Source organism: Neovison vison, chromosome 13, assembly GCF_020171115.1.
Source record: "Neovison vison isolate M4711 chromosome 13, ASM_NN_V1, whole genome shotgun sequence".
In the NCBI taxonomy this organism is placed as follows: domain Eukaryota; kingdom Metazoa; phylum Chordata; class Mammalia; order Carnivora; family Mustelidae; genus Neogale; species Neogale vison.
In genome coordinates, this window is record NC_058103.1 from 40,633,687 (window position 1) to 40,649,672 (window position 15,986).

At 41.6% G+C, this 15,986-nt stretch overlaps 1 protein-coding gene across 1 annotated transcript in view; it reads left to right on the top strand.

Moving 5' to 3' along the window:
- Positions 1-15,986, top strand: part of CCDC175 (coiled-coil domain containing 175) — a 69,443-nt gene that overhangs the window by 3,977 nt on the left and 49,480 nt on the right. The window contains exons 3-7 of the mRNA XM_044229803.1: positions 51-162; positions 4,069-4,204; positions 6,757-6,985; positions 9,006-9,128; positions 12,500-12,609. Coding sequence (XP_044085738.1) covers positions 51-162; positions 4,069-4,204; positions 6,757-6,985; positions 9,006-9,128; positions 12,500-12,609 — 710 coding nt within the window. The remainder of the gene's footprint in view (positions 1-50; positions 163-4,068; positions 4,205-6,756; positions 6,986-9,005; positions 9,129-12,499; positions 12,610-15,986) is intronic.

Below are 15,986 nucleotides of genomic sequence, written 5' to 3' on the forward strand. Positions count from 1 at the left end.
TTTATTAGTTTACTGCCTTAACTTTTTAAATATATAATTCAAATTTTCAGGAAGAAATGAGAAAAGCCACAATCGATCTCTTGGAAATTGAAAGCATGGAACTCAGCAGACTATACTTTCTACTGGAAACTCTTCCTACTAGCATTGGCCGAGAATTGGAAGGTACTTTTAAGGTTACCAACCATAGAAATTTAGTTTATCTTACAAGAAAATAGAGCCTACTACTTGTAGGAAGACACATTTAATAGTTAGGTCATGTCAAAATATAGCTAGAAAGAGTGCATACACAACACAGAGATCCATATTAATTTCCCCTTACATTTTAAGTGGAAATGATATATATAAAACTTGAATTTATGTAATTTAGTATCTAGATAGACTAACAATATATAGATCAGCCCATTCCAAATTGGTATTTATTCAATTAAATTAGGCAGCTTGATTCACCTAAACCATTATTCTACTTTCTCTTTATAAATTTCAGAACTATAGGTGCCTCATATAAGTGAGGTATCATATGATACTTATCCTTTTGTGACTGGCTAATTCCACTTGGCAGGTCTTCAAGATTCATCCATGTTATAGCATGTGTCAGAATTTTCCTTCATTTTAAGGCTGAACAATATTCCATTGTATGTATATATGGTTTTTGGTGTATCTCTTCATCCACTGACACACACCTGGGTTGTTTTTACCTTTCAACTATTGTGAACAAAGCTGTTATAAACATGGTGATGCAAATATATGTTTGAGCCCCAGCTTCCCATACTTTTGGGCATATATACAAAAGGAAATTGCTGGATCGTATGGTCATATGGTACTTTTACTTTAAGTGTTGAGAAACTGCCATACTGCTTTCCCTGGTGGCTGCAGTAATTTACATTCCCACTGCAATGCCCAAGGAGCCCAGTTTCTTCACATTCTTGTCAACCTTTGTTCTTTTCTGTTCCTTTTGTTTTTTTAGATACAGCCATCCCAATGGGTGTGAATTGGTATCATGGTTTTGATTTGCATTTCCCTAATGACTAGAGATATTAAGCATTTTTTCATGTGCTTATTTCAAAATCGGCTTATCTTCTTTGGAGAAATACCTATTCAGGTCCTTTGTTCATCTTTTAAGTAGGTTGTTTGGTTGTTATTGAGTTGTGGGAATTCTTCCTCAGGGACTCTAATGTTAATCCTGTATCAGATGATTTGCAAATATTTTGACCCATTCCATGGTTTGTCTTTTCACCTGATATTGACTATCAATGTACAAAAGTATTAAATTTTTAAAAACATGTTGTTTATTCATTTGAGAGGGAGAGGGAGAAACAGACCTCCCTGCTGAGCAGAGAGCCCAAAGTGAGGCTCAATCCCAGGACCCCGAGAACATGACCTGAGCTGAAGGCAGACACTCAATCCATTGAGTCACCCCTGCACCCCCAAAAGTTTTAAATTTATGTAGTCTTTAAGTTTTAAATTTAAATTGATGTAGTCCATTTTATCTATATTTTCTTTTATTGCCTGTGCTTTTGGTGTCCTATCCAAGAAATCATTGCTAAATTCAGTGTCTTTAAGATTTCCTCCTATGTTTTCTTCTAAGAGTTTTATAGTTTTAGCTCTGGCATTTAGGTTTTTGATTTGTTTCTGATTACATTTGGTATTTGGTGTAGGGTAAGAGTTCAGTTTCATTTCCCCTGCTGTCGGGAGTATTAGCTGAGGCTCACAGCTCAGGTCCTCTACAGGAAAGCCTACAAAAGCTTGACACTGCCCTTGGTCCCTTTTCTCCTCAGGTGCATCCCACGTTCAGGGAGCAATCACGGTGAAGAATAGAAAGGGTTGCCTCCCTTGCTCAATGGAGAACAACTCCCAAGTGTCCACGCAGCTCCAAAGCTTACTGCCATTTAACCTCCCCCTCCCCCACCCAGGGGTCTAAATTAAAAACAAACAAAAGCAACAACAACAAATCACTTTTTAAGTCAATGTTTCACTTGTCCAGTTATTGCCTTCCAGCTCCAAATGTACCTTCCTTTACTGTTAGGAGAGCTGGGCCCGTCATTACCCCCTTTACCAGCCAGCACCATGTCGAGCTTTGTCAAGAGAGGGCACTGGAAGGGTACTGGAGGGAAAAGGGGGTCTCCTTCTGGCTCCAGAGTGCTCAGCTTGGCCAGTGCTTGCGGTGCACACAGCTGCTGCTTGTCAGGCTCCCATAAAGCCTGGCAGCTTTCCTCCACCCCCCCACCCCCCACCAAGGCAGGTTCTGCCATTCCCCACCCCAGGGCAGCTTCCTCCAGGACTTCCCACCTCCCCCCACACCTTAACCTGCAACTTCCTCCAGGCCCCCTGGGGCAGCTTCATGGTGGATTGCTACCAGTGAGGCACCACTGTGAGCAGCTTTCCTAGCACTCTTCAGATGGCCTTGCAGTGAGATCTGAAGTGTGGCAACTCCCTGTGGACAGGACCCCTTGATTCCCCCAGAAGGCAGATTTCCATAAGTTCTTCTCACTCTTAATATTCAATCCCTCATTACTCTATTCGTCTCTTAGGCTTACTAATTCTGTATATTAAAATTTTCCTGTTCAATTTATAAGATTTCTATCTCCCAATTAGACATGGAATGATAGTTGTAAAACAAGATGCATGGTGTTAGAGTGGTGTGCCAGGGAAAATACGATAAACTCTATATACAGGAAAAAAAAAAAAAGACTTAGAAGAATCTGTGCGGAAGGCAGAATTAAAACTCTTTGTCTTAGTTTTATCATCAGGAAAAATATTTAGAAGGAAAAGCGCATACTAGCATACTAGCTAAAGCGGTTCTTGATACCTACTGAATACCTAACCACATAAATTAAACTGGTCTTGCGTTAAAAAACTTTGCTACTCAAAGTGTGATTCTTGGGTCAGAAGCATTAGCAGCACCTAAAGGCTTTTTATAAAATGCAGAATCTCTAGATTCTACTATATCAGAACTACTATATCAGAATTTCTATTTTGTATTTTGGGGCACCTGGATGGCTCAGTCAATTAAGCATCTAACTCGGTTTCAGCTCAGGTCATGATCTTGGGGTCATGGGTTCGAGCCCCACGTCAGGCTCCATGTGGAGTCTGCTGCTCCCTACCCCTCCGCTCCTCCCCTAGCTCATGTACACTCTTGTACTCTCTCTCTAAAATAGATAAATAAATTCTTGAAAAAGATCTGTATTTCAATAATATCCCCAGGTGATATTTACGCATATTTGAGACATCAAAGTTTGGGAAGTGCAGCTACAACAAATGAACTTAACAAGTAGCCTGGGAGAAATCACTTAGCTCTGTCAGGTGGCACTACCAGCTCGTTTCTAGAGAATTTTTGGTGTAGAAATGGGTAGTCAGTACCTTCTAAACGCTGGTGTGAAAAAATACATTTCTCCATCTATCGCACACTGAGGTAGACCTCTGCAGGCTTACGTGATTACACTGATGTGTTATTTGTTGAGGAATAGTTAGTACTTTAACATGCCGAGTTCCCCAGAAAACAGAGCGGGGGGCCTTTGCACTGTTATTTGGGAGCACAACCCAAGGGGGAGGCGGGCAGCATAAGGAGACCAAAGCAGGAGGAGGGAGAGCGGATATGGGGTATAACCAGGTGCTGAATGACGCTGAAAGCAAGTCCCTAAGCACGGGAACACGCTCCAAGACACACTGTTCTGTCTTCTCCTGTCCCTCATGGGTCCACTGTTTGCCCGCCTCCCACACTTTGGGTTACACGTATACCGGTGTGCGTGTTTAAAGAAGTCCCATGGTAGAGGGGACAAGGAGGTCCTGGACAGCAAGTGAGAAGTGCAAAGAATAAGCAGGAATGACGTGCTGCCAGGCCACACCAATGTGACGTCATTGAAAGCCCATCAACACCTGGTCCCCACAGCAGCAGCCGGAGTAGGAGAAAGAACTGATCAGTGAGATTGAGGTGGTCCAAAGGGGTAAGAGGCCCCTGCTACAAGGACATAGTTAAAAGAGTATTTGAAAGAAAGACCTGTCTTTTTTCATGATTTGGAAATTCAGTATCAAGTGTGCCATTTCTCAAATAATTTTCTGCTTCCTTTTAAGAATGTGTCAGAGACGCACGCAGATTAAATCTTTTTGAGATGAATCAAATAAAGACGGACATTAACAGGATGGGTGATGACATACAGTCTCTGAAGATGAGAATACTTGATCTGAAAAGAATTAATGATGCTTTAGGGTATGTATTTTTTTTTTTTTTAATTCAATACTGGCGGGAGTTGGGATCTGTGGCTGGAGTCTGAACATTGTCTTAAGGGGGCTGTCCTCTGGTCTGAGCTGGTGTGGGCCAAGTAGGAGGTAGATATCACCTGGAGCAGATGACCCTGGCTGATGAGGGGGGGGCGTGATGGCCACACAGAGCTGGGAGGAGAGCATAAACTCTTCAATCTCTGCAGTCCGAAGACCTGTAAAGTTTCAGAGGCCAACCAGCTTCTCAGCAGCTCCTACTGTGTGTGAATCACATGCCCCCTGCAAAGGGAGAGGCACACAGTGGTTTCGGTTTCCACTTTACTAAAGTTAAGTTTACAAACCTCAGCCACTAAAGCAAGAGATCTGGCTGGGTATAGTAAATATGGTATCAAACCAGACACATTGTAGCTAGTTTAGTTTCTTAAAGATATTTAGCCATAAACTGCTGGAGATCTGAGGATGGGTTTGGTTCCCAGCAGAGAATTAGTTACAGACTTTATCCATAATTGAATGAGATGATATATATAAAACCGCCTGTAGCTCAGATTCTGACACCTGTTAGTTTCTTTCCTTTATTCCTGAGCTGTGTCACCAGGACTTTACCCCATGGGCCTCCTTTCCTCCACCTGTAAAATGAGGATTGCAAGCTTGAATTTATGCAGCTCACGGAGGAAAAGACATATTCTGAAAGGAAAACCAGGAAAACCTTAAGAAGGACTTGCATTGTGTGCAAATCTGTAAGGCTAACACATAGATATCAGAATGTCAGTTTGTCAGAGGAAGAAATGTTGAAAGAGCCCCCATGAAAGAAAGAAATCTTCTTGGGAAGCTGAAGTGATCAGGAGGTTGCTGGGTGCCCGTGCTATCAATGGGTCAGGTATTAGGTGGAGACCTTGAGGCCCAGGGATGCCTTTCCCCAGTTAGGGCTTCAGAACCCCTGTTCTGGGGGATGCTCCTTAAAAAAGAAAGTTCTTGATCACCTAAGCTTGAGAACTCTAACCCCTCATAGGGATTCACAATGTGGATTCACTAGCCACAATCACCAGAGACAGCTGGGTGAACCAGCTTTCGATTCCTAAACTGATAAAAGGAAGATAATATCCAGGCTGGCCAGCACCAGCACCCCTGTACGGACCAGCGGTTCTCAAACTTGAGGATACATCAGAATCACTTGGAGTGCTTCTTAAAACCCAAACTACTAGAACTTTCCCTGGCACCCCAAATTTCCAATTGAGTAGGTGTAGGATGTGGGAGTAAGAATGTGCATTTCTCACGAGCGGCCAGGTGATACTAACGCTGCTTGTCCTGACCACACTTGGAGAGTCCCTGTTCTAGAGAAATCTTTATGGAAAGGCGAATGCCAGGCATAAGGTGGGTTGTTTGATGAGCTACTGTCACCCAGCTGCAATGTCATTGCATCCATTTTTCAAAGAAAACTTTCTGCCAAGATGCCAACACTCTCTGACAGGTGTTCCTCTCCTGGACAGTCCCCCCGAAAAGGCAAGTTCTTTGCATAGGTTTTCCTTAGGTCCTGGGTTCAGTGTCTGAGTTTTCTCTTCTCAACCCATCTCAATACACCTAGTCAGGTTTTTTTGTTTTGTGGGTTTGTTTGTTTGTTTGTTTTTAACTAGTTTTGCTTAGTTGGACTGAGGCTGCTCAATCCTTAGGTTGACTCATTCTTAGAAGGCTTCCTCTACTAGACCCAGCCTCTCTAGCCTGGGCTTTTAACTGCATTTCCGTGGTACAGCTGACTTCTAGAAAATAAACTTAACCAACAACCTGTTTCCATTTTCCTGAGGCTTTGCACACAATCCCCCTGAACAACTGAAGTCTTTAGAGAAAGGAAAAAGGTCTTAATGTTGTAGAAGTTTTTAGAAAAGGAAAAGTCTGGAAATGGTGCCAGTTGTCTGTCCTTCCCATCTTGCATTGTTAGCCCTGGGTAGATGTTTCTCGCCATCGTAAGGTCTTCCTCAGATGGATGTGGCTAGCAACCGAGAGGTGAAGTTAATGTCTTGTCTTGAACTCAGATTTGGCTGCAGCTGGGAGAGGATAAGAGAGTTCAGGTTAGGTTTCAAGCATCTTCTGAACAGTGAAGACAGATTCTACACACTCCTCCCTTGACTCCTGTCCACCAGAGGAGGGCTAGGGCACTGGCAGGGATGGATCGATTGCATGTTTCAGGATAAGGTACTTAGAGCAATGCAACCTATCAGTCCATTTGTTTGGTCACATTCCACTCAACTGCTTGAAACTGTTTTTGAATCCTTGCATACTTTAGACCAATATATCCCATAGTTACTACCAAGAATGGGCTGGGTGGGGTGAGGCAGGACCACATAAAACTTTTGCAGCAGTGAACGGTTGCAAGAGTGACATTCGTCTTGTGTTTCCTTCTCAACTGAGTTTAAGAGATCACAGAAACCTCTGAAGTAAGTATTTCTTACAGTTTCCCTCTTTATGGTGTTCATCTCCACAAACAGACTTTAAATTCCTTTCCTAAAAACCAAACTTTACATTCCATGAGCCATCCTTTTCTCCTAGTAAAGAGCAAGTGTTGCTGGCGAAGAAGCATGAAGAGCTAGTGTTGACGCTCAACCACACGATGGAAGAAAAAGCCTCTACGACTGTTTACATCAATGAGACCTACACCCAAATACACTTGAAGAGAAAAGAAATTGAATTGCAAAAACAACATCTCAAACAAATAGAGGAACAATTGGAAAAAGAGAGGGAGGAATTTTTGAAAAGAAAACAAAAATTGAATGAAGAGGTAAGTGGCATGATTCATTTAAAAAAAAAAAAACAAACAGAATTGTATAGAATCTCGGGCAGGAAATTCTCAAGGCTAACAAGTGTTCCATGCAGTACTTCCTATGAACAGTGGGATGGGAATAGGTCAGCGACACAAGCACACTCGAGCCTCTTGGAGTACACACTGGTCGTGTCTTAGCATCTCAGGTCATGGGAAAGAATATGAGTGATGGGATTTGTAATATTGGGGTGGCCCTTTGCTCATAGGCAGCCTTACAGTGACAAGGACCTTGTGTTTGTGGTATCTCGTTGCCTCTGACCATTCTGAGGCCATGTCTCTATGGACAAGACCAGGGAGTTCTGCCCTGCCAAGCCTTCAGCTCCAACTAAATGCACTGGAACAGAGCAACCTGCAGAAGGCATAGGCAGAGCCAAGGGCTGCAACAGAAAAGACTATTTCGAGACTAGCAATTTGGGGAAAGTGGATGGGAATGACTACCACATCTTGGTGTCTGCTAGGCTATGTTAATCAAAATTCACCGTCAGAGTGGCTTGTGATGGTTCCTCTTTGCTGTGCTTCTGTTACCCCAGGAGAGGCAGGGCTGTCTGCATGGGAGGTGTTCCCAGCAGACTTCCTTCTTTCCTGTGTGTGGCAGTCTAGCTCATGACGAGAACTGCAGCTGGGTCCCTGCTGCTGTCCTCTCTGAGATGGGCATGACCATCATGCAGGAAAATTGGCTAGGGCTCACAACCTGGGTAGCGCCCACCAGTGTTCCCTGAAGGCATGTGATAGGCTGGGGTAACAGCCTGTTAATTTCCTTTACTTCCTATGAGAAAGGAAAAATCTATTACAGCTATCTGAGTCTTCAAATTCGTAAGCTCTCCCTTAATACAAAATAATTTGCCAATACGATGTTTATGACCGCAAGACCTTGGGAGAAGTCTTTGGCTGAAGAATGAACACAGAATTCTGATTTTCAACAAAATGTGTTAATCCCCAAATTCCATTCCTGTGCAACAGTGCCCTGGTGCTGAGCTAATTGGCCATGATCATGTTCATTCTTTAGTAAAAGGCGAAAGATTTATGCGATCTGAAGAGAAACCAGAGTATCATGTTCATTCTTAAGACACTTTGGGTGCAACAGCTTTGAAAGCAAGCCACCCAAATGTATGCTTTCATAATTCTTGGGTACAGAGCTGAATATGCTTTCTCAGGCTTTATTACTCATTTAGTTACGTTGTTTTTGATCATTTTACCAGACAAATGCATTGATGTGTTTGATTTGAGTCTGACAAGTAATCACAATATGTTCGATCTTGGTAGAATGGTAAGAAGTTGTCCAAGACTGTGAGCTGCCCAGTCTTCAGTGATTTTTACTCTGTTTTTAGTCTGCTTTTCTTTCCCATTAAAAAAAGGGGGGGGGGTTAGATTTCCAGATCATTCATCATCTTTTTTTCCTTTGATTTTTCCTGATCTTATTAGTACACTGTAAATCTGGTGGCCATTGCTATGATGTTTTACTAGTAGATTGCTACCATAGCAGTTTGCTTTTAGAATTTGCTATTAAAGATCATTGTTTTGGGGCGCATGGGTGGCTCAGAGGGTTAAAGCCTCTGCCTTCGGCTCGGGTCATGATCCCAGGGTCCTAGGATCGAGCCCCGCATCGGGCTCTTTGCTCAGCGGGGAGCCTGCTTCCTCCTCTCTCTCTCTCTCTGCCTGCCTCTCTGCCTACTTGTGATCTCTGTCTGTCAAATAAATAAATAAAATATTTTTAAAAAAAGATCATTGTTTTATTGCTCTTATGAATTTACTGTTTCAACATTTATAATTATAGTTTATTCCTTATAGTTCACTATTTTTCCTGTGATGTTGCAAAACAAGCAAACCCTTTTGGAGGAGATGGGGTGTGTTTCTGTTGTTGTTGACGGATGAACAATGGTATACTTAGACTGAGTCTGAATTAGATTAACAAAATGAAAACATTCCCTAAACTTTGTTCTCAAGTGTTTTGAATGGTTTATCATGTTTATCACTACAGATCGAGAGACACAGAAAATCCTGTGAATTTAAGAGAGTGGAGACTTATAAAAAGAGGAAAGAATTGGATACATTAAAACTTCAAGAGTCAAAAATGAAAGAAAGAGTTACGACCAGCACAGTGGTAAGAAATAATAAGCAATGTTTTTTTCAAGCCTGTCCAGGGCATCTAGATATATACTGTGTTAAATATAACCAATAGCAGGTACTTTTTTTAAGGGAGTTAATTTTAACTCATCTTCACGCCATTCCAAGAGGATGTTTTTGACATGTTAACATTTTCTGACATTTTATTTAAAGTGTTGTAATGCAACTGTGCTTTCTTCTTCGGGAATATGGTCCGAGGAAGGAAGTTTGGAATGCCTTAGGTTCAAATTGCATTTGACGGACCAAAATATTTTAAAAATGAATTTTTTAAAAGATTTTATTTATTTATTTGAGAGAGAGGAGAGAGAGAGGACAAGTGGGGTGGGGGCAAAGACAGAGGCAGAAGCAGACTCCCCACTGAGCAGGAAGCCTGATGTGGGACTCGATCCCAGGACCCTGGGATCATGACCTGAGCTGAGGGCAGACGCTTAACTGACTGAGCCACCCAGGCGTCCTAAAAATGAATTTTTTAAAATGCACTCAGAACTGACCAAATACATACAGAACCATATGTCACATCTCCGTGAAATTGCTTTATTGTACATCCCCAAATGAATAACCATAGGCAAATTCCTCACTTCTGCATGCATGATAATAAAACAGTTTAGTCTCTTCATATACATTGGCCACAGAAGCATTGATATGAAAAGGGGACTATTTGTCTGAATTAGAACATTCTTCGGTGTTCTGCTCTTCTATTTTTTCAAATTGATAGCATTCATTGAAAGCCAGCACTCCTAAATATTTCATGGCCATTATCCTTATTTTAAAGAAAATGGAAGCTTATGAAGGTGATTTAATGGGGGAAGTAAGTGATAATATCCCTTCTGTGTTAATTAAAACAGAACCGCCTACCAATCCTCTATCACAATGAGTTAATGAGTCTTTGGCATATTCTGTCTGTACTGAGAGCTACTGGTAAAACTATATGGGGCCACAGCCATCACATTTCTTACCAGAAAACCATACTTCTTATCAGAATACTCAGTTAATTCCATTATACTTTTTATAGGGTGGTTCTGATTGTCTTAGTTACAGTGTGTCTAGTATTATATCCAATTTATAGAACATAAGTAGAATAAAAATTTCTCCCCAATATCTGCCTCTGAAAAGATTTTTATCTGTTTTTTAATAGTAGATAGAGAAGCATGAGCGAGGCGAGGCTCAAAGAACACAGGGGTTACGCCACACAGACTTCATCTGCAGGCCCAAGCTCCTGTCTCTGGTTTGGGCCTCATAAATCTTAAGGAACTCCACCCACCCAGCTTGGGAAGACACAGTATATATTCCTTAACCTGTACTCCAAAGATCTCTAGGACCATTCTGTAAGGCTGGAAGGTGACAAGGATAAACTCAGCTCCAGTGTCCTCTCCACCTCCCACAAGCTAACCTGCCTACCCCGACCGACCTTACCAGTGGAGAACAGCATTTCAAGCACAAACTTGACTATCACAGAGACCTGGGGTTCAAATCTGTAACTCTGCCAACCTGAAGTTTCCTCACACGTAAAATGGGGTAATACCATGGCCTACTTCAAAGGGCTGGAGCTCAAATGAGGTCCTGCCAATAAGGCTGTTGGCTGAGTGTTTTATATTTGGTCAGGGTGGGTGTTCGGGTTGTTACCCTCTGAGATCAGAAAACCCATTTTGGCTCTGGATTGAGACAGCAAGGAATTTCAGGTTAGCCTTCATGGGCTGCCCGTGGTTTCGACAACTCTGTAGCTCAGTCACGCTGAGGTGATGTTGCCAGAAAAGGCCAATCGTGTGTGATTCTCAAGGAGGCTCCCACGTCCAGGGCAGGGAGGACAGAGGGCAAGGTGGGCCCGATGTGGGGCTTCACGGGTCCTCAGCATACAGCCCCTAATCCTTTAAACATTGTGCTCATGTTGAGAGCAGTTATAGGATGACAGACCCTTGTCTACTCTGAAACTAGTTATGACCCAGTAGTGGAGGCATGTGGATACGTTAGAGGAAGAAACAGCTGGTGGGGAGCTTTTGGCCACCTGTCTCACCTGGTAAGAATGGGAGCCCCTCTGTGCTCCCCGCAGGTGTTTCTGAGTCCACACTGATGGTCAGGGTTAGACGGCATTACCCAATCGGCCTGTGGACACTGCACACTGGGGAGCAGGGGAACTTGTCTGATCAGCTCTCTCTCCCCTCCATTCTCCTCTACAGCTGAAATGCAGACCAAGGCTCTATAGATGTTTGCCTCCTTTTTTTCATTTTCCTTTTTTTTTTCTTGGGTAGGCTCCACACTGGCCGTGGAGCCCAACACAGGGCTTGAACTCCCCACCCTGAGACCAATGCGTGCGCTGAAATTAAGAGTTAGATGCTGGGGCACCTGGGTGGCACAGTGGGTTAAGCCGCTGCCTTCGGCTCAGGTCATGATCTCAGGGTCCTGGGATCGAGTCCCGCGTTGGGCTCTCTGCTCAGCAGGGAGCCTGCTTCCCTCTCTCTCTCTCTGCTTACCTGTGATCTCTCTCTGTCAAATAAATAAATAAAATATTTTTTAAAAAAAGAGTTAGATGCTTAACTGACTGAGCTACCCATGTGCCCCTGCCTCCCTTTTCTTTATTCCCAAACTGCACTGTAAAAATGTTTCATTATGAATTTTCTCTGTTCATACTTCATCCTTTTAAATCATGCTGACATTTTATCACAATACCCTACTGTAGCATTTCTGAAATACCAATTAAATATTAGGAAAAATTCTCTTCAGTATAAGCATATTTCTCAAAGTAATTTGTTTTTACTTTTTTTGTAATCCTCATTCTAATATCATAGAATATTTTGACGATGATTATGAAAATGGAGATTTGTTTGGATTTTTTTTTAAAGATAGTCAAAATGAATTCATTATTTTGAAAGTTGTTTTTGTAATTTTCACATTCTCACTGCTGTATTTGGTTGGGCTCTCTCCAAAATGTTGGTTTTTTTCCTGATGATTTCAGGATTATTTCTGCCCAGGTTTGGTTTATGAAGAAACTATTTTAATAATTGTTTGTTGTTGTTTTTTTTTAAAATATTTTATTTATTTATTTATTTGACAGAGATCACAAGTAGACAGAGAGGCAGGCAGAGAGAGAGAGAGAGGGAATCAGGCTCCCTGCTGAGCAGAGAGCTTGATGTGGGACTTGATCCCAGTACCCTGAGATCATGACCTGAGCCGAAGGCATCGGCTTAACCCACTGAGCCACCCAGGCGTCCCAATAATTGTTTTTTATTTTAATTAAAGGATATCCCCAGTGTAAAAGTTGAATGGGTGTTACATGAGTATTTAGTGAATCAAACACTGTCATGAATCATTCGGTAAAAATTGAGTGCCATCATTTCATTGAATTTTCAATAGGTTCTTAGTGATCACAATTTAGAGATAGCACGACTACAAGAATCAATAAGACATTGGGAACATGAGCTCGAAGAAATGAAGAAATCCTGTAAGATACTGGAGGATAAAATGTAAGTTTGATACTTTATTTTTTAGTGAAGCATTTCTTTCATTTTTTTTTAAATTCTTTTGTATTAAATGAAAACTATATTCTCTTAATTTTCTGAAATTTGTGATAGCTTTGTAAAGCCACCTCTTCATTTGGAAATTAACCAGTCTTTCAGATGAACAAGAGAAAAAAAGGGGGGGATGAGGCAGTCATTAGGGAAAAGGCAGGGACTCTGGAATGAATTGTTCTCACTTCAGTTCCTGACTCCCTACAAACAAATATGCTCCCAGGGGAAGGCATTGGCGGGACCTCCTGTAAGACTCACCTACCCTGGCTATGACAGTTGTTCTTAGTCAGGGGGGGACTTACAGAGCTTACTGAGAAAATACAAGGAAGTTTCAGGGCAAAAACTTTGACCCATGCTACTGGGACCATGAACTTGAGGAAATCTGTTCACCCCAATGTGCATAGTCCCTGCTTCCGTGTTTTATTCTGTCTTTACCTACATGCAGTGTCCTGTCATTGGTGAGCCTACAGCTCAGCATGGTCATTTGAAACTCTCTGAGTTTACCTGTCACAGGTCCACCTGTCTTTGGAGATGGACCTGCAGACTTCTCCCAGGAGAATGCCCAGATTTCTCCTCAGAAGGTGTTTGGCCCAGCTCTGATGAGGAAGGTGGGATCTTATAGTATAAATGTGCCTTCCAGGCCTACCCCTGGGTTCTCCTGATGGTTTAAAAGACAGATTTTGGACTTGGGTAGATTCCCCAAAAGGCAAGTACATGGATCCCATGTAGAATCTGATTATAGTATGGCTTATTCCTACTAGGATCACATGTATTGTAATTAAAATTATTTCTTCTAAAACAGCAATGGCACAAAAAATGCTGTTTTTACCAACATCTAGCCATAAAGTAAGCGATAATCCTTATACTCAGTACCAGATTAATAAGTATAAAAGCTCAAGTAATACTACAATTAAAACTTAGAATAAAAAAATCTTTTTCTCTGAAAGTGATTCAGTCATTTTAGTTCATACGTATTTTAAAGAAAAACTAGCAAATAATCATGGAGGAAGATACAGACTAGCTCTTATTTCTAAGAGTTATGATTAAAAACCTTGCTACACTGATGAAGTTTTATTTATAAGCAGTCTTCATGTTAGCTAATTTGTTTTAAATATATTTAAGAAAGAAATGAGGATTTGTTGATCCATGTTTTTTAAGATTTCATTTATTTGAGAGAGAGAGCATAAGCAGGGGAGCAGCAGCAGGAGAAGGAGAAGCAGACTTCCTGTTGAGCAGGGTGCTTGATGTGGCTTGATCCCAGGACTCATGACCTGGTCATGTCCTGAGCCAAAGGCAGACTCTCAACTTACTGAGCCACCCGGCTGCCCTTCACTGATCTATTTTTAATGACACATCATATTTTTTTTTTCAATTCCAGCTTTTCAAGAGTTTTCATTCATATGGAATCTCCCTGAAGAAAAGTACACTTGATTAATTTGGTGACTGAAGTTTTAGGTTATTAATAAAACTATACTTTTCCCTCTTTACTACCAAGCAAATTAAGAGAAAATTCTTGCATTCATTTTGTTTTTCTCCTTTAGTTCATTTTCTCTGTCTATGGAGGTGGGAAAAGGCACATAAATCTTGCTTGGCAGATTCGAAGAGTCAAAACAGTATTGTTTTGTAATCGTCTATAATATTCTTTTAAGAGCAAATTATACAAGAAACTAAAATAATTTGCACAAATTCGTCTTCCTATTAATCTATAAGCTTTGATTTTTCCTCCATGAAATCTTTAATTTGCAAGCTTGTTACATATTTTGAGGTCCAACTATTGAAGAAAAAACAAAAGTCACTCAGCCATCTGTATGGGGACAGTTAAGAGTAACCCAAGTTAACCACAAGTCCATAGGAAGCATTGATAGTCTAAATGTTGTTCATTATTATTGATGTCCAACACGATGTGTTGGCAGCATAAAGGCAAATCCAGTGCCTACATTTCTAAATGGGTATGGTCTTTCTTTGCCATTCAGCTGGTTTTCAGCACTTAGGAAGTGGGGGATTGGAAGCTAAATCTTGTCTATAAGTGACACGTCATCTGTGACCCAGAGTACATACTTGCCCTTGCAGTGCAAGAGGCTATGAAAAATAGAGATACTCTCTTAAAAGTGTTGGAATTATTTCAGATGTCGTGATTGCCAGTGACTTCCATCCTGCCAAACTGTAATGATCTAGACTCTTCCTTAAAGTTCTTGAGTTCTTAATGGAATTTGACACACTTCTACCTTCTTCTTTTTTTTTTTTAAAGATGTTATTTATTTACTTCAGAGACAACAAGAGAGTACAGCGGGAGAGGGAGAAGCAGATTTCCTGCTAAGCAGGGAGCCCAATTTGGGGCTCGATCCCAGGACCCCAGGACCATAACCTGAGCTGAAGGCAGAGGCTTAACTGACTGAGCCACCCACACCCCCCACACTTCCACCTTCTTAAAATATTTCCTTCTTGTGGCCTCCCAAACATTATAGTCCTTTATGTCACTCACTACACTGCTCCTTCTCAGGATCCTTTATCGGTTCTAATTCTTCTTTCTGGCTCTGAATTTTGGAGTTCTTGGCCCTTCTCTATTCTCACCCTCCATATATCCAGTCTTATGGCTTTATATACCCTCTGTATCCCAGTAACTCCCAAATTTATATATCCAGCACTGAGGAGCAAATGCATAGACTCTACAGCTTATTTGACATCTCCACTTGGAGGATATTTGTTAGATATCACAAACATAACATGTCCTAAACAGAACTCTTAATTTCCTACCTCACTGAAACAGCTCTTCCTTCAGTCTTCCATCCATTTACCTAGTTACTCAAGGGAAAACCTAGGAATCATCCACCATTCCTGTTTTCCTCACTACCTAACACTAACCCAACCAACCAGCTAACCTAACCCAACTCAGATGCCAGCCAAATCCCAAGGTGTGTTGTTGCCTTTATCTTCAGAATATATCCTGAATCCAACTGTTTCTTACTGCCTCCACCACTACAATGTTAGTCTGAGCTACGATTCTCCCTTGTGGACCATTGTTATAGCCTTCTGCATCGTCTGTCTTCCTGTACTGTTGTCTTTCTCCACTAAAGTAGCCATAGTCATCTTTACAAGATGGAAATCAGTTCAAGTCTCTCCTCTGCTTAAAAAAAAAAATCCTCCCCCGGTTTTCTCTGAACTTGTACTTTGTCCTCAAGCCCCCACATGATCTAGTCTCTGTCTACCTCTCTAGCCTTCTCATAATCCTCTCCTCGTCAAATACGCAAAACTTGTTCCTGCCTCAGAGTATTATCTCTGGCTATACCTTTTACGTGAAAAACTCTCTTCAGATTTCACCTATCTGGCCCCTT